General features: G+C 44.8%; 1 protein-coding gene across 2 annotated transcripts in view; it reads left to right on the plus strand.

Annotated features, from left to right (window-relative positions):
• Positions 1-19,042, plus strand: part of SEMA4B (semaphorin 4B) — a 198,480-nt gene that overhangs the window by 108,392 nt on the left and 71,046 nt on the right. For both annotated transcript variants that reach the window (XM_078683247.1, XM_078683244.1), the window contains 3 exons: positions 7,849-7,911; positions 8,779-8,877; positions 11,989-12,100. In XM_078683247.1, coding sequence (XP_078539373.1) covers positions 7,849-7,911; positions 8,779-8,877; positions 11,989-12,100 — 274 coding nt within the window. The remainder of the gene's footprint in view (positions 1-7,848; positions 7,912-8,778; positions 8,878-11,988; positions 12,101-19,042) is intronic.

Genomic DNA, 19,042 nt, shown 5'->3' on the forward strand with positions numbered 1-19,042 from the left:
TGGGTGCTTCTGATCGTTGAGTTCAGGAGCAAAATGTCTTTGGGGGATTGTAGTTTGAGATATAGTTGGGTGTCATCGGCGTACATGTGAAAGTGTAAGTTGGATGCTTGTAGCAGGGTGGTGAGAGGTTCCATAACTAGGTTGAACAGAGTTGGGGATAGCGAGGATCCTTGGGGGACGCCCAGTGTTACAGGTATTGGCAAGGACATCAGGTTGTTGCTCTTGAATTTCTGCGACCTGTTGTGTAGAAAGGAAGTGAACCACTTGAGAACAGTTCCAGATAAACCCATTCTTGTGCTTAGTAGTTCGAATAATTTTTCATGTTTAACGGTGTCGAAAGCTGAAGAGAGATCAAGAAGGATGAGGAGGCAGGTGTTGTTTTGGTCTAGCATTTGAAGTGCGTCGTCAATTATGTGGGTCATAGCAGTTTCTGTACTGTGCCCTGCTCGAAAGCCTGATTGATGAGGATTGAGGAGATCAAATTGTTCAATGTGTTTAGTCAATTGTAGTTGTACGCATTTTTCCAGTAGTTTGGCGAGAGTGGGGATATTAGTGATGGGACGGTAATTGTTCAGATCAGAGGGGTCGGCTGTAGGTTTCTTTGGTAGAGGTGTGACTTGTCAAATTTTGAGGGAGTCAGGTATGGTTCCTTGTTGAAGGGAGCCGTTGATAATTTTAGTCCAGAGTGGGATAAGCAAAGGGGCAAAGTCTTTTACAGCGTTAGCCGGAAGGGGGTCTGTGAGGTGATTGGATGGTTTCAAGGTGCTGAGCAGTTTACCAATTTCCTCTTCAGAGTATGTACCAAAGGATGACCATGTAGCATTGTTTTTAGGTTAAATGGGTGCTATGCAGTGGGGTTTGGAGTAGGGGCTTGCGTCAATGAGAAGATCACTCTTTATGTTGTCAGTTTTTTGGATAAAGAAAGCGGAGAAGTCTTCACAGGAGGGAGCTTCGCGCACCGTGCTGAGTGGTTGGGGTTGTTCCTTGGATTGTGTTTTGATTAGCTCAAACAGTTTTCTCGGACGGTTTTTTGCTTGGTCGAGCTGGAGGCTGAAGAAGTCTAGTTTTGAGCGTTTTATTTTCCTGAAATAAGCGTTTCTCTTTTTCTTCAGAGTTTATAGGTGCAGTGCGGAGGGAGCTGATCTCCAGGTGCGTTCTGCCAGTCGCATGTCTCGTCTATCCTCATTGAGACTTCCGTCATACCATGGGTTGGAGATTTTAGTGGAGACTCTTTTTAACTGCAAAGGTGCAGCCTCATTTATTATTGAGGTCATAGCGTTGAGGTAGTGGTCAGTCAGTGATTGAACGTCCTGAGCGCCGGGCGGTGGTATTAGGAGATTGCAGCTGTTAGGAGGCAAAGAGCTTGGGTTGAGTTTTTTCATGTCTCTTTTCCAGACTTTGGGCTTGGACGTTTGAGCCGGGTTAGATTTAACTTTTACATTGATGAAGAATGTGACAATATGATGATCTGACCAGTCACAGGGTTGGATAGACTCGAGTTGGATAGAGTCCTCTTTGGAGATGATAAGGTCGAGGATAGAGCCTTTCTCATGGGTCGGGCTGTTGCATATTTGGGTGAGGTCAAGGGCATTGAGGAAACTTTTAAGACTATTTACCACCGCGTCATTGCGATCATTTCAGTGGAGGTTGAAGTCGCCAAGGTAAATTTGAGTGAGCTGCCGTCCGGAGTTGGTTGAGATCATATCCATGATTTGTTGGGAAAAGATGAGGTTGTCTCTGGGTGGGTGGTAAATGCTGTGTAGAGAGCATATCGGTTTACCCTCACTGATAATGTCGAGGCAGATGTATTCAAAGGATGTTGGGGATGCTATGGAGGTGGACTTGCCCTTCAGAATGGATAGGTTGTTCCTGTAGATGCATGCGATTCCACCACCTATTTTGCCTGGCCTGTCAAGTCTAATTATGTGGTAGTTGGGTGGAACCAGAATGTCCATTATAGGTGACGAGGCTTCAGTTAGCCATGTTTCAGTCAGAATGATTAGGTCAAGGTCCAGCGATAAGAGGAGATCAGCGATGGCAGCGGAATGTTTCCAGGCCGATCTGCAGTTGAGGAGAGTGCATTTGAGACGGGGTGCGTTGAGACGGGGTGCGTTGAGGGCGGTAGCGGGTTCTAGGGAGAGAGGGACTTTTCTAAGGTTGTTGGGGTTGGAGAGTTTGAGTGTATCGTGGGAATGGTGAGGTGTGTGGTGGATGTGTCATTTTGGGGGGTTGGGTCATACGCACGGAGGAGAGTGAGTGTGTCGAGGTCAGAAAGAGGGTTGCAGGGGCGACGAGGGCGGTTGTTGCGATTGCTAGCAGGGATTGAAGTCCAGTGTTGGGAGTGTTGGGAGGGGTGAGGGGACATGTTGGGAGGGGAGGAGGAGGTGGGGGTGGGTGAGGACTTGTAGGGGCGACTGGGGCGGTGGTTGCGATTACGAGCAGGGATTGAAGTCCGGTGGGTGGAGTGCTGAGTGAGCGGGTCAACCGGTAGGGTAGGGGGCATGCGGTGGAGGTGGGTGGGGGGTGTATGGGGTGTGTGGAGGGTTTATGGGGTGTGTGGAGAGTAGTTCTTTGATGCTGTGCATGTCTCCTTTGATCTGGATGAGGGTGGCCATAATCATGTCCAATGTGGGGTAGGTGTTGGAGGTGGGGGTGGAGGTCGAAGGTGGGTGACTGACCAGGGAGGTGTCGTGCAGGTGGGGGAGTGGGCTGGTGTTGTTGCAGGATTCAGTTGTGTTAGTGTACGAGATGGTATTAGGGGGGAGAGAGTGTTTGGGCGGGTGTGGTGTGGATGAGGTAGGGAGGTTGGTGGTATGAGTGGAGGCATTGTTGCTAGGTGATGAGATCAGAGTGGAGGATGGGTGTATGTTAGTGGAGCTGGAGGTGTAGGAAGGGTAATGGGGGCTGAGAGTGGGTGGGGAAATGGTATTGGGATTGGAGATGGTCCTGTTGTGGGGAGGGGGAGTTAAATGGGGAGGGTGAGTTAAATTAAGAGAGGAGGTGTGTTCTGCGTAGTTTGTTAGAGGGAGGTGGGGACTGAGAGTGGGGGGGGGCTAGAGGGTGGGATTTGTCATTGTGCGTGTCGTTTTGGTGCAGAACTAGGTTAACTGTGTTAATGCCGGCTGTGATGTCCAGGGAGAGAGGAGTGATAATGGTATGTGTGGAGGTCCTAGGTCCGGACGGAAGGGTGGGGGTGCAAGTGTTGTAAGAGGGGGAAGGATCTGTGTCTGTGCTTGAGGTGTGAGTGGTTGCTACCTGGTTCTGAACTGGGAGAGAAGGGTTGAGGGTGGGAGCTGAGAAGTCAGGGGTGGTATGTGTGTCATTGACTGATGAGTGTGTAGCAGCTACCTGGTGCTGTGCTAGGTTAGAGGGGTTGTGTGTGATGGGAGCTGTGAGGTCAGGGGTGTTGGGACTGAGGGAAATGTGAGTGTCTGACCGCGGATTGGAGAGGTGATCTTTGAGAGCGGGGAACAGGTTGTCTAGTAGTTCCAAGTTCCTGTCTGTGGATTGAGATAGGACCATCCCGTTGTTGTAAATAGTAATGGTGGCTCTGCCTGGCAAGAGATGTGATGGTGTGATGGAGAGAGTTAGGCCGTGAGCGGATTTCCTGGTGGAGGAGACGGTGAGTAAGGTGTGGAACGTTTTTCTCCATTGAGCTCTGCGTGTTGTGTGGAAGATGATATCAGTGTTCAGGGAACCATTGACCGGTGAGAAGTAGGTGTCGGCAAAGGGGGTTTCAGGGTGGGATCTCAGGAAGTTGTGTTTATAGCGTTTAGCGGCTTTTTTGGTGAGTGAGGGTGGGTAGTTTATTTTATATGTGTGCTTACCGACGGGATCCATGCTGGGATGGCGGTTTAGGTGGGTATGAGAGGATGAACTAAAATGGTACACGTGTGCAGAAACAGATGCAAACAATAAGTTACATAAAGACAAAAGTGATACTAATGTGCCATCAACATAATCAAAATCACAATCACAATATCAGAATATCAAATACAGTAAGTAGTAAATGGTGCAGTCCAGGCCAAAAGTGGGATGGGTGCAGCTTACAACAAGAAAAAGAAAAGAGGAAAAATAACAGAAAGATATATAAAAATAAAAGTAAGAATGAAAATAATAATAATAATAAAAGTATGAGGTAGCAGTCGGTGCAATACAGGAATAGAAGGTGATAAGGGTGAAAAGGGGTGCAGCTTATAACAATGTACAGTCTATAGGTGTCATGTTGATGATACACTGGACCAAAATTCAGGTATGCACAGAGTGAAAAGGGAGAAAAGGGAGTGGGTGTAGCTTACAATAAAGAGAAAGAAAAAGAGAGAAATATACAAATATGAGGTAGCAATCGGTGCAATACTTAATAGAAAGTGCAAAGGGTGCAGCTTATAACAATGTACAGTATAGGAGTATAAAACTAATGATATACTGGAACAAATACAGGTACACACAAAGAGCTAAATGAGTCAGAATGAGACTAGAGAGCAGCTAGAGATATATGAGCTACCTATCGGTGCCTTAAATACAAGTAGAGGTATAATACTGCAATAAAAGGCAGACAATCGCAATAAAAAAGGCAGACAATCGCTAGTTGAAAATAGTCAATTCGGGAGAGGCCAGTTCTCAGGGTGTGGTCTTAAATACAAGTAACGGTATAATACTGCAATAAAAGGAAGAAAATCGCTGTTTGAGAATAGTCTAGTCTGGAGAGGCCAGATCTTAGAGTGTGTTCATATAGTGAATAAGACTAGACTATGATGGCCGCCAGTGAGAGAGAGAGAGACCAGTCTAAAATGGCCGCCAGATTGTAGTGAATACAGAGTTTAGTTTCCCTTTCTACTCTGGGCAGGTCGAGTTAGTCCATCTTCCATGTTGCTTGAAGGGGAGGATATAGTTCAGATTCTATGTAGATGGTGAGGAGAGAGGCTTATCTCTGTTTTGCTGATCCCTGACCGCGTTGGTATGTAGCCTCATGGTCATCTGGTGGGCAGGGGGGCGATTTATGGCTCTAGTTTATGGCCCCAGCCATATTGGCCAATGGAGAGTGAATTGGATCCTTGAACCATCCTTGATCATTCTCACCACACCTGTCAAAACAATATCCTCTTGCATATGCTTGTACCACATATTCCTTCGAATTGCATTTTCACATGTCTCCAAAGCATCATCCACATTCGCCACAACTTCCTCCGTCTGTAAATCCACCACCTCACTATTTCTGTCTGGTAAACGTGTCAAACAGTCCGCCACCCTGTTTCGCCAACCAAGCAGATATTCAAATTTACAATCAAACTCCTGTAACTTGACTGCTAACCGAGCTAAATGCCCAGAACAATTCTTAATTCCATCTGGGTCCAGAACCTTCAACAATGGCTTATGATCCGTGCGTAGTATAAACAGACTGCCCCATAAAAATACTCTGAAGTAGTTGGTTGCCCATGCCGCCGCCAACGCCTCCCTTTCAATCACTGCATAATTTCTTTCTACCTCAGACAATGATCTAGAGGCAAACGCAACCGTCTTTTCCTCTCTTCCATGCTTTTGTGCAAAAACAGCTCCAATCCCAACACCACTGGCATCTACAGTCACAACACACTCTAAGTCAGACTTAAATGGAGTTAATACTCCAGCATGTGTAATGCCATGTTTGATTAAATCAAAAGCTTTTTGCTGCTGTTCCATCCAAACAAACTTCCTTCCACGTCTCAACAACTCTCTCAATGGCTCTGATTTCTGAGCAAAATCCAACACAAACTTTGCGTAATATTCCACAAGACCCATAAAGGATCTTAAGGAATCTCTATCATGCGGAGCTTGTGTATTTACAATAGCACTTACCAAATTCTCTTTAGGTTTGATTCCTTCACTTGTGACTAAGTGACCTAGATACTGAACTTCACTGGCTAAAAACTTAAATTTCTCCCTACGCAATGTCAACCCTGCCTTATCCATGCATCCTAGAACTTTTACCAAAGACAAATTATGTTCCTCTTCAGTCGCCCCAAACACCAACATGTCAGATTGAAATACCACTGCTTTCTTCACACCTGCAAGAATTGTGCTCATCAACCGTTGAAATATGCTCGCTGCTGAACATAGCCCAAATAGAAGCCTACAAAATTGAAATGTTCCCTTGCCAGTAATAAACGATGTCAAATTCCTAGACTGTGATTTTAAGGTGACCTGATGATATGCACTTCGCATATCCAGTTTTGTAAAAAACTTTGCACCATTTAACATCAACACTAACTCGTTAATGTTAGGCAGCGGGAATCTGTCCATGATAACATTCTGATTTAAACTTCTTAAGTCCACACAGAATCTTAGTGAACCATCTGCCTTCTTGGTAATAACCACTGGAGACAACCAATCTGTAGCCTCAACCGGTTCTATCACTTTGTCATCTAATAATTGTTGTATAATTTCTTTCACTTTTCCTCTTGCTGCTATAGGAACTCTTCTTGCTACATGTTTTACTGGAACAGAATTCTTCCTCAACTTTATCTCATGTTCGTATCCTATGAATTGACCCAATCTGTTCTCAAAAACATTCTTATATTTTTCCAAAATGGCATCCAAAGTCCGATTATCAATAGCCAACCCTGGAAAATCTAATGTTGGGTTAACTTTTATACCCAGGTCAAATTGGTGTGGCCAACCCAATATTGGCGGACCTTCCTCAGCCACATACATTTTCCCTTGTGTGGCTCTTCCTTGAAAACAAATGTCAGCATCTAAACATCCTAAGACGCTTATGTAGTTTCCCTGGTAACATTTCAATGCTACATCCATTTTTGATAAGACAGTTTCTGGCCATGTCTCTTCAAACAGAACTAGAGGAACAATAGTGTAGAGTGATCCTGTATCCACCATTAGCGATACTTTCTTGCCGTTTATTTCGAAATGTGCTTTAGGCCTCACCTTCTTGCGCTCATCTCCTACCACTCCTACAACCTCTTGTCCACCATCGACAACTATAACTCTATATGAGCTTTGCGTTTCTTCCACGGCATTGACTTTACTTCCTTGCTGCTTACACATTCTTGCCAGATGTCCTCTCTTGCCACACTTTAAACAATCTTTTCCTACTGCAAAACACAATTTTGAGTCAGCTAGATGGTAGCTACTTCCACATCTTGTGCACTGTTTCACAACACCTTTTGCAGGCGGTCTGTTCCATTGTTTCTGAAAACGATTCTTTGCGCTTGCAACAGCTCCATACTGATGTTTACCTTTTACAGCATTAACTGCATCATTGTCATCATCTAAGACTGCTACATCATCATCTTTTACTTTATTGGTAGTGATTTTCATCTCCCTCATACATTTTTCTGACTCCTCCACGACCTTGGCAATGGCTATTGCGTCCTTTAGTGTTGGATTACTTGCAGCCCATAGCCTTTCTTGAGTCTTTTTGCAAGCACATTGCACAATTAATTGATCCCTTATCATTTCTTCCTGCATCTGTCCAAACTCACACTTTGCTGATAGTTCCCTTAATCTCACTATGAAATCATCAATAGATTCATTGGAACGTTGTGGCTGTGTATACAATTTGTGACTCCTCATATATGTATAGAAACTTACCTTTCGATATTTTGTTCCTCGATATTCTTGTCATATTCTGTCCCGTTGATATTCTGCCTGCGATATTCACAGCCTACACCATAAATTTGCATAGATAGATAGAAAGATAAATGTGTATGTATATGATTGTATCGGCTAAAGGCTACTATAGCAGTATTTGAGATTGTCATTCCCTCTTTGGTCCCTCTCAGCTTCTCGAGAATACGCTTTTTTCTTTGTTTTCCCTTTGAAAGTTACTAACCAACTCCATTTCTTCATGTATAGTTATTGTGGAGTGCTGATGCAGAGAAAAAGAAGCGGTGTTCTTCCAAAGGGAAAGACCTACAGGTGAGTCCTATCTCTGTGTGGGATACCCTTTCACCTGGTGCCGTTCCACCAATAATGTGTGTATTTGTCACGGGTTGTGGGCTTTGAGAGAGGTGTGGAACTATCTGCGACATCCACCAGGAATGAGTGTCATAAACGTGGGTTTTCTAGAGTGTGGGAGGCTGGACTCCATTTGCCAATGTCATCGTCAAATCACAGAATGGACTCTGAATGTTGTAAGAGGACAAAGGCCCAAAAGCAGGGAAAACCACAATAAACTCTGCATTCAATAAAGGTGGGTCTTAATATTTTGCAAATATAGAAATAATTCACCACCATAACCTTACCCTGGCAGGTTTTGCTACCTTGGTAGGTTGAAACGTTTTGCTTTGCATCTTGCTTTCAAAGAGCATACATTTTGTCACAGTGATTTACTGCTGAAATAGGATGTGGTTGCTTGAAAGATCCCGCCTCCGTGACAGAGAGTTCCTGTTAAAAGAGGATGTAGGTTTTTGGAAGAACCCTCCTCCATTTCATCATATGTCATGTGTTGAGGCAGGCTGTTCTAGGTAATGAAGGCCCGAGAGACATAGACACTTATACAGGAAATACATTACACAGGAACTCCATTGAGCAAAAGAGGTAGCGCTTGGAAAAGAGTATAGTGAATTATTTTGACACATTTTCAACCTTCCTGCAGTTACAAAAAGCACCAGCTTCGACTGTGGCAGCGCATAGGTTCTATATTTAAAAAAAAAGTTTACAGCTTAATTTGCCCTTTATTTCCTGTTTTCTATGTTGGAGTGTTTGTATTTATTTGAGCTTCGTTGTGAATTTCACTGGACCCGAAGTAACACAATAAGAATGTTTTTTTTATTATATTTTCAGCGGGATTGTCAAAATTACATCAAGATTCTCTTGCAGCTGAACAGCACGCACCTATATACCTGTGGAACGTATGCATTCAGCCCTATATGCAGCTATATTGTAAGTATCCCTAAACCTACTTAAATACATGCATAATGTTGAGCATGCAGAGTAACGCGTTATACAGTTGCAAGGGGCACATGTGAAAAGAAAAGACCATAGTGAACCTTACAGGCATAGGGAGAAACAGCAGCTGGGCACAGAAGTCAGAATGCCCCTGCCATTTAAAACTCCCATGCAGCACAGCTACCCTAAGGCAAGCTAGGCATGCCTGGAAGTAATTTGACCAAGAAGAAGGCAGAGTGTTGGGCACAGCTTAGGTAAAGAATCTCTGCCAGTATACTAACTGTGTGAATGTGGTATGTGAAGAGAGAATGGTGCAAGGGGATTTTAGGGTCGCCTTGTGATGGTGTAGGGTTGTTACTCTGCTTTCACATTCATGGACAAACACTGAGTGTCTATTGCTTATACGTGGTCATCCATGGTTTAACTTTAACCCCACTTTTACCACACAATTAGGTGGAGAGTAAAACCCGAGTGACTAAGGTTTGCCACCCTAGTTTAGACGTTGTGATGAAGTGATTGGCAGACGGATCAGACCTGTGATGGGTTAGGCTAGGGGTGTCCAACGCAAGCTCAGAGGGCCGGATCTCTGCCAGATTATCAAGATATTCATGGGAGATGCATCTACATACAACCATTATATATTAAAATCATTCAAATATTGAAGATCAGACACACAACTGTGCTAGTGAATCAATAAGGTGACAACCAGATTAGCTAGAGGCACATTGGTTTTTGGGTTAGGTCTCTTTGGGAGACGAATGGCCATTGTTAATTTTGTGTTGCAAACTTCTCACATTGAATTGATACAAACTTCTCACATTGAATTCCAAGTAGTTTTCACTTCACTATTCTGCAGATCAGCGTACCTAGGAGCGCCCTAGTTAATGTTAAAAAATATTTATTGAGCGCACTGCCACCGATTGGTTTCCTGGCGCTAAGAAAAACAGAGAGCGACACCTGGGACGTGAATAGAGGGGATTTAGTGAAAAGCTTGTCTAAAGAGCCATGTTTTTAAGGCTTTCCTGAATGACATGAGGTCCGAGCAGGCCCTGATCTCAAGAGGAAAGGTGTTCCACATTAACATTAACATTAACCTAGGAGCGCCCTAGTGACGGCTCCCGTCGTTCATAAACCGGTTCTCTTTCCTTTGGTAAAACTCTCTTTGTTATTTTGGTGTGCTTTTTAACAGACCAAAGGTTGTCTGGAATAAATGCCAGATCATGGTGTGTGGTGTGGAGAGCTCAACACCTGGCCACCATTAGCATCCAAATAGACCTGGTCTGGCCTGGCTTGCTCCTATATGGGCAATCCTCCTTCTACCTCGATACCAAAGAGGTGTCTGGAGGATGAACTGGCAGGAAGGCTGAACCACTGATTGCTCTCCTTAAGTGATTAAACAGAGTAGGAAATGGCCGCCATGCAAACCTGACCAAGCCCTCAACCTCTCCTAACTTTTGCCTCCCCCGGCCTCCTGCCGTTGCCAAGGGGCTGGAGAAGTGGCAAGAGATGGAGCTACAAAAAGTATAAAGAGCATTTAAAGTCTTGTTTTCATGTTTTTCTGACTACATCTGCAACCCTTGACACCAGGGATAAGAAGGGCAGTGCCAGGGACACTTATGAAAAACAATGGGTAGCATCTTCTACCCTTGACTACCGCTTATTGACATTCTTCACCCTGAGAATGGACATAGCAGAGGGTGGGCCCAAAGGGCTGAGTCTGGCCCCAAGGCCTGGCCTAATTTGGCAAACCTGACATAAGCCTTTAGCTGCTACTAACAACCATTCAGACTTGGCTTCCGCACCCTTAATCAGAACCTTTCTTGATTATTAATTGTGCGCGTCACTGAAACCGAGGGAGCAGAACTCCCCTCTGTATCCTTCTTATCTGTCATGTTAGCCCTTTATTTTCGACCGATGTCTTGCACTGAACGTGTTACTTTGAATACTTAATATAGTTTTCTTTGTTTGTTACAAAGTAAGAAGCCAAAGCAATTAAGAGAATGAGGCTGATAAAAGGCTGTCTACAGAAGGGGGCATCACGTTCTCCTTGAAATGCATTAACCAGCGCCCATTTGGAGCAGGGGTGGTTCGGGTTTCCTTTGAGCAAGAGAACACATTCCAACTGCAGTCCCAAAGGGAGACCAAGAGTATGCCCTCACCACTTTAAAAAAAAACATGCTACATGTGTGCATAAGATATCCAGCCACAGATCACACCCAGGAACTGGCTCCGTCACTATGCGTGTTTTATACCAATGCCTGGCACGCCGGCTGTGCTTAGCGCTGCTTCCCACACAGAGAACAAGCAGCGCTTCGGCCTCATTGACTCTCTCGCGGCTCTGAACAGTGCTCCATCTATGGGCAGCCGCTCCAGGCGTTCGGTGCCCATTTTCTGCCTTGCCTGTACCTGCCCACTCCTGTGCCACGAAGCCCTATTCATCGCCCTCTCGCAGTCCACCCTGTGAGTTTGGAATATAGACCACTCCTAAAGCACTGTTCACGCGCAGATGCACGTGTGCATGCGCATCTCAGGCCAGGGGCGGCCTTAGGCATGTGCAAGCTGTGCACCTGCACACCAAACCCCAGGGGCCACCAAGCCAATATATATCCTTAATATAATAATCCTCTGAGGATGGATACATATTTGCGTGGTGGCTCCTGGCAGAGATTTGGCGGCCTCCGGCTTTGTTCCACTTCCAAACACCCCGACCCTCCCCCTCCCCCCCCCCCCCCCTCTTCACTGGCCTCCTCGCTCCGCCCCGCCCGGACCCTCTCTTCTGGGGCCCCCTACCTACGCTCCCTGCCCAGGGCCGCCATGCGCCTAGAGCCGCCCCTGCTCAGGCCAGCAGAAACATCTAGGCGTTACCTGCTGATGCATTAAATGCGCGGCTGAATAACAGACGCACAAATACCTTGGGGGCGGGGGCGCACTCATAGCTAACTCTGACGGCATGCTGATACAAAGCACCTGGGTTTATATATGAAAGTAATGGTCAAAGTTAAATAGCATGCTATGCAAAGCGTTCCAACTAAAGGGACATTAAATGTTACAATTTTCCGGCATTTAGCCAATAACTTAGACATATGTATTTTTCCCCCTCGGCAGAGGATACAGGATTTCTCCCTCGTGAAGGACAGTGAAGGGAATCCGGTCTTGGAGGACGGGAAGGGACGCTGCCCATTTGACCCGGAAATTAAATCTACAGCAATCATAATTGGTAAGTCCTATGTGATGCAGGAAGTTATCCCAGCCCCTGTGTGGGGTAGGTCATCCATTACAGAAGGGAGACCTGCCACTAAACAAACCCACAAATGAGGTGCTGAATGTTGAAAATGTATACTGACTAGTAAACGAAACCGACTAGACCAGCTGCTTCGCCATTCAGCTTTTTTTGATTGGGTGGGAAAAGTAGCAGAGGCAGAAGAAAGCGTTCGTGTTTCTTTTTTTCCCATTTCGAAAGTTTTTTTTTCAAAGTTCAGTCAGGATTTAAAATGCAGATCTATTGATTTGCCAGTGCTTGTTTTCCTTATGCTAGCTCCTCCAGTTATCTGCATACATATATTGGAATTTCAGTAACAGAAACCTACCCTGAGAGCAAAGGAGCACTGTCCGTTAATGGTCGGTGGCAGTGCTTGAGGCCATTGTGAGAGCTGAACGCCAGTAGTATACTGCTCCCCAATATTTTGATCACCCCAAAACTGATCAAGTGATCAGAGTCGCCATTCTCGTTGACATCAGCCCAGCAAATTACCAGAGTAAATGAGTGATTAAGACCACTAAATAACTTGAGTTCTAGATTGATAAAAAAACAATTGAGGGGGTTTTTAGAGATTTAGATTATCGGGGCGCGCTACCTCAGTTATACGTTACAGGGTTAGAATTGACACGTAGGTATGTAGTGCGTGAAGAGCAGGCGGAAAAACACCCTTAACCGTCTAAAAAAGTCAAGAGACTAAGCAAATATATACAGTTGTGCTCTCGCTACTACAGTATTTTAACATACACACAGTACAATGACTGATAATTATTCATAGAGACAGAAGCAGATTCTTTGGTGTTTTCTTGGTTACAGCACGAAGATGTTTATTTTCTCCAGACTCTTGAAATGTCATACAAAGCCAGCCGACACGTGTTTCGTCGTGTGCAGTTGAGTCAACACGACTCTTCAGGGCTGATGATACAAGAATGACATATGCAAATTTACTTATGCAGTTAGTCTAGGTCGCATACTGCAAATGGTAACAAAGTGCAGCCAACATGCAGTAGTGCGGTGCGTCTGGGTTGGCGCATGGTGGTCATTTATAGTGATGAGGCCACATACTTAGGAAGTGTGACTCTCCAGGGCTGTGGGTGGTTGCCCTTAGGTGGCGGTCTATTGCCGTGCAATTTCGTGGCACAGTGCTACAGTGTGTGATTACATGTCACTCAAACACGGTGATCTTGCACTTTAAGGGATCGAGCGGGGGTGGGTCGCGTAAGAAGTGAAAATGGTGGTCTATTGTGCAGGGGTGTTGGTGAGGGACTCTAGCGGTAGCCGGACGTGGATAAAAAACAAGTTGCTTCTGAGTGATTTGTGCAAGCTAGTGGAGAGTTCCGTTACCGCGCAAGTGAAGTTGTAGTTGACGAAAAGGGGTAAGGCATTGTCTCTCGACATGACGGAATATTTACCTTAAAGCTCAGTATAATCTTGGCGATTATGTCTGGACTGGTATGCAATTTTTAGATCATTATGTCATAGAGAGACTGAAGGAAAGAGAAACAAAAAAAGGAGAAGAATATAATGATTATCAATGGAGAGGAGGAAAAAATCAGGGAACACAATCTAAAAGGGGCCATGACATCCATTCGGTAAAATAGATGGTTGCAAAAACACGCGGTTTCCTTACCGATGTTTTGAGTATCAGTGACTAAAAATAGTATCCGTACGTTCTTTACGAGTAGTCACGAAGAAGTTACTAGCTATCAAGCAGTCAGCCTGGTAGTTTGTCAGGAATCTTCCTTTCTGTTTAGGGGCAGTGAAAAGAAGAGAAAGGAGAAAAGCGAAACTCATTGTAATTCCTGACAATTCTAAGCGCGTAGTAGCGCGTTGCTCACAAAGTGCACACTATTGCACATATGCTGTAAGCGAGGGTATAAATAGGCAAAGTACCTGATTATTTTTGTGCGTTAGGTGGAAACCGGGAGGGGATCCTTCTGGTCGCGAGTGCACTGGAAACGGGTGCGTTTCTAGTCAGGCGGTGCGCTATAAATGGAAAGCAAGAGCACGAGTTAGCTCTCAGAGAGTCCGGGTCTGTATGTTAGCAGAACAAACATTTGTGAAGGGTAGCAGATGGCTCAAGAACTGTGAAGCTGCTTACCCGTATTACGGTCTCCCTCCTCTTTAGGTTCCCGGTCGCCGTCTCTCGGTACGGACACGTGACCGAGTGGGAGGGGTCGTTTTATAGAGTATATTAGACATCAAAGACGTCTAGTTGGCAGTCATTTTTGGAGAAAAAGAATCCGCCATCTTGGATTGGTCAAGTAGTGCGGACATAGAATGTATTTGCACCGAGGCATCCACAGTTGATTGACCTCATGGGGAAACATGATAATAACCTTAGAGTACGAAAAAATCGTATCTGTGGCTGGTTATGGTGCGCGAATATCAACGATCTTGGAGTGTTTAAAAAATAAAAGGTAAAAATTGACATTGAAAGGGAATTCGTGTCTCTGTTACACGGAATTAATAAATCAAATGTAAGCCGGCAGAGACGTGTTTCATTTCACCTATCTTACGGAGGTGAAAGTGAAAAGATACGAGAGTGTCCGTTTTACCGTTAATCCTTGTGTCTGTTTGTTTATGGATACTAAGGAGTATAGAAGAACAGAGGGCGCGTCATGAGATTCATCGTAGGTGTACAAATCGCGAGCACTGAGAAATGGGTGCAGTATTGATAGTGAACCTTAGTGATCCAAGTGGTTAGATCTAAGCATGCTCCGTGGCCTGTTGTGTTATATTTGGTGTTCTCAAGTGATTGTGATGGCTCTTAAAGTGACGGTGCCCCCCTGTCACCATATGTTCGTGAGCAACTAGAATTTTTTTACTTAGTACCAAAACAGTTACGATCTCATTTGTTACATGATGTGGAAATTTAACAGACACAAAGAAGATACAAAGAATTATACATCGGTGTAAGTCCAAAACCTTTTTGCATGGTATAACGAATGTTAAGATCATACATTGCAAACAGTTTGTGTTAATATTCTTCATTCTGGTGCATAGTCATCATGTCTAGCAGTGTCTGTGTGTGACACTGTGAGTGCCTAGCTGCTCATACATCAGATGGGTTCAGTCGGTTTACCTGAAAGAAGGATCCCCCAGACGGCTGGCTAGTCGCCCAGGAAGAATTGAAGCTCAGGGTCATAGTTGAGCCCCCGTTCCACGCATTGTAAACGCATGATCCAGGTAGCCTCCCTACGCCTGAGCTTCAATTCGCGGTTACCCCCTCTGATGTCGAGGGGAATCACATCTATTCCGAAGACACGAACTTTGATATCGTCCCCCAGTGGTTGGCATTCCGCTACATGTAAAGCTACCGGGTATTTGGGGTCTCTCCTTTGTATAGCCCTTATGTGTTCGGAAAGTCTTTCTTTGAAAGCCCTGATGGTGCTGCCCACATAGATCTTGCCACACTGGCATTCAATAATATATACCACAAATTTGGTCAGACAATTGATGTTATGTTTGATTTTGTAGGTGGTACCATCCGGGCCTGTGAAGGTTTTAGTACCGTGTTTGCCCCAGATACACATGGTGCAAAAACCACATTTGTGGAAGCCTAGACCACGTGTTGATAGCCAGTCCTGAGCCGCTGTTTTGTGGGGGACTGTAGGGCTCAATTTGTTTCTCAGGGTGAAGCCCTTTCTGTATGTGATTGATGGTCTGTTAGGAAGAAATTCTTTGAGAACAGGATCATCTGTTAAGATTTTCCAATGTTTGTTGAAGCTCTTTTTGATGTGATAGTTTAATGCATTATATTCTGTGATGAGTCTAATCTGATGTCCAGAGGACTCAACCTCCGTGCGTGTCTTCAGACAATCTGGTCTAGGGATGACTCTGGTTTTTTTCTCTGCTTTTAGCAGGGATGAGCTCGAATACCCTCTCTTCTGAAATCTGTCTTTCATGCTCATAATGCAGTTGTTGAATTCCAAAGTCTCACTGCAATTACGTTTAGCCCTTAGAAATTCTCCATAGGGGATGGAGCGTAGCTGGTGCTCTGGGTGAAAGCTAGAGGCATGGAGAATAGAGTTGCAGGCAGTGGGTTTCCTGAACAGTCTAGAATGCAAATGGTTCTCCTTCACGTAGAATTCGAGATCTAGGAATTCAATATTAGTAAGGCTGTGGCGCATGGTAAAGCTAATCTCCCACAGGTTATTGTTCAGATACTCGAAGAAGGAATGAAGAAGTTCCTCGGATCCTGACCACAGGAGAAAGCAATCGTCAATGTATCTCCCCCAGTAGATTATGGAGTCGATATAAGGTCTGCCTTTGGTGCCCCAGATAAGGTCAGTCTCCAATGCTCCCATAAAGAGATTGGCGAAGGAGGGTGAAAATTTCGAGCCCATGGCTACTCCCTTCTTTTGTCTGTACCAGTTCCGGTCGAAGATGAAGAAGTTGTTCTCTAAGATAATTTTCATCATGTGTATCAACATGTTGGTGTGTGCCCATAGTGAGGCCGGTCTGTTGGAAAGTAGTTTGGTGATGGCATCGATGCCTATTTCAGGATTGATGCTGGTGTACAGGGACACCACATCTAAGGTTACCAATCTGGTGTCTTGTCGCCACTCCAGGTCAGACATGATGTTCAGTATGTGTTTCGAGTCTTGTATGAAAGAAGGGAGATTCTTAACTAGAGGTCCCAAAAAGATATCTACATATTCTGCAATTCGTTCAGTGGGGCCCCCAATCCCCGAAACTATTGGTCTGCCGGGTGGAAAAGGTAGGTTCTTGTGGACTTTAGGTAAGGTATAGAGCCACGGATATGTGGGTCTAAAGACTTTAAGATACATGTACTCATTGTCATCCAGTAGACCAGATTGTTTCCAGTTCAATAGGAGTCCATTTAACAGTATTGTAAGTGGACCCATTGGGTTATGGTCAATTGGCTCATAACAAGAGGAGTCGCTGAGTTGGCCAAGGACCTCACTGTTGTAGTCAGTCCGGTCCATGACCACCACATTACCCCCTTTGTCCGCTTCCCTGATGATAATGTTTTGGTTGTCGGTAAGGGTAGAGAGTGCTAACCGTTCCCCCTTGGTCAAGTTGTCTCTATACTTGAATTTGGTGTTCAACTTTCTGATGTTGGTGCTATTCAGATCCTCAAGGACGTGTCTATGGAATTTGTCAATGTTATTACCACCCGCCAGTGTAGGAGTCCATTTGGATCTGCTTTTGAGGCCACTAGTAATACTGTAGTCGGTCTCGACATCAAGCTCCTCAAGGAGCCTTTCCATTTCGAGTGGACTATCTTCCCTGTTAGTCAGAGACAGAAGCAGGTGTGTAATTTGCACATCTTTAATGGTCAAAGGTACATTGTCAAAAACATTAGGAATTTGTCTAGGTTCTTTCTGCAGCTCTTGTGATCCAGCAAAATGTTTCTTAAGTTTAAGATTTCGTATGAACTTGAAAACGTCTATTTTGGTTTGGCATATGTCACCAGTGGCATAGGGATTAAAGTTCAAACCTCTGCTGAGTAAGGAAATCATATCTGGTGTCAAAGGAAGTGAGGAAAGGTTAATGACTTGTACGGTGTCAGCTGCTGCATCTACTTTCTCTGTGTTCCTGACCTCAGTTTCCTGCGATATTCCTCGCTTGTTCCTGCGTTTCCCCCTATGGGGTTTGGGTCTGTAGCGGCCCTTGGTGGTTGAGCCCTGTTGCCTCTCCTTACTCTCTGCATCTCTAAAAAAAAGGTTGAGTTATTAGGTTCTGCATTAGCTAGGATCTCATTCTCTATGTCGCTGAGTCCGGTAGAACTCAGAGAGGTGGTGCTGGAACTGGCAGAGTTAGTGGTGGTGGACCTCCCAGTCTGTGATCCTGCCTTCGGTTTTGAAATCAGGGAATCATACTTGCGGTCAAAAGTATATATCCTGCCGTTCTTGTAGTCTTCCTCATCCCTTTTGATTTGACGTGCCTTCCTACTTTGGATTTCGGATTGATGTTTAAGAAGAATCTCATCCAGTAGGGTGTAATTCTTCACTGTGGCCTCAGGTTTGTTCAGGTCTTTGATCTCTTGTTCAACAACAGAGATTTCAGTTCGCAGTAGGGCGGTCTTACGATCAGCACTCTCGATGAGAATGTCTATTAGCGTAATAGAGTTCTGATTAAGTGAGTCTTCCCATTTAATCATGAGATCTCGGTCCAAGTCGTCGTAGGTTGGAAAGATGTTGGATCGTAGACCTCTGGGAACTAATTTGAGTTTAAGATAGTGTTTCAGGGTTACTCCGTCCCACCAACGGGAGTTTTCCTGTTTTTTTAGTTTTTCAAGTTTGAAGAACTTGTCTCGCAGACCCTCTATGCGTGCAGGACCTGCCGTGGCAGATGCCTGGTGTGTGGGCATGCCTTTGGCCAGGTTCTCAAAGAGATCTGCCGCTGCTTTGTCTCTGTCCATGGTGTGGTAGACAGAAATATGTACACAATTAAGGTCTAGTGGTTTTTGAAAGTAACGTGGAGGCACCCAATCTGTCACTATAGAGAAACAATTGAGGGGGTTTTTAGAGATTTAGATTATCGGTGCGCGCTACCTCAGTTATACGTTACAGGGTTAGAATTGACACGTAGGTATGTAGTGCGTGAAGAGCAGGCGGAAAAACACCCTTAACCGTCTAAAAAAGTCAAGAGACTAAGCAAATATATACAGTTGTGCTCTCGCTACTACAGTATTTTAACATACACACAGTACAATGACTGATAATTATTCATAGAGACAGAAGCAGATTCTTTGGTGTTTTCTTGGTTACAGCACGAAGATGTTTATTTTCTCCAGACTCTTGAAATGTCATACAAAGCCAGCCGACACGTGTTTCGTCGTGTGCAGTTGAGTCAACACGACTCTTCAGGGCTGATGATACAAGAATGACATATGCAAATTTACTTATGCAGTTAGTCTAGGTCGCATACTGC

Source organism: Lissotriton helveticus, chromosome 3_1 (genome assembly GCF_964261635.1).
Source record: "Lissotriton helveticus chromosome 3_1, aLisHel1.1, whole genome shotgun sequence".
NCBI lineage: Eukaryota > Metazoa > Chordata > Amphibia > Caudata > Salamandridae > Lissotriton > Lissotriton helveticus.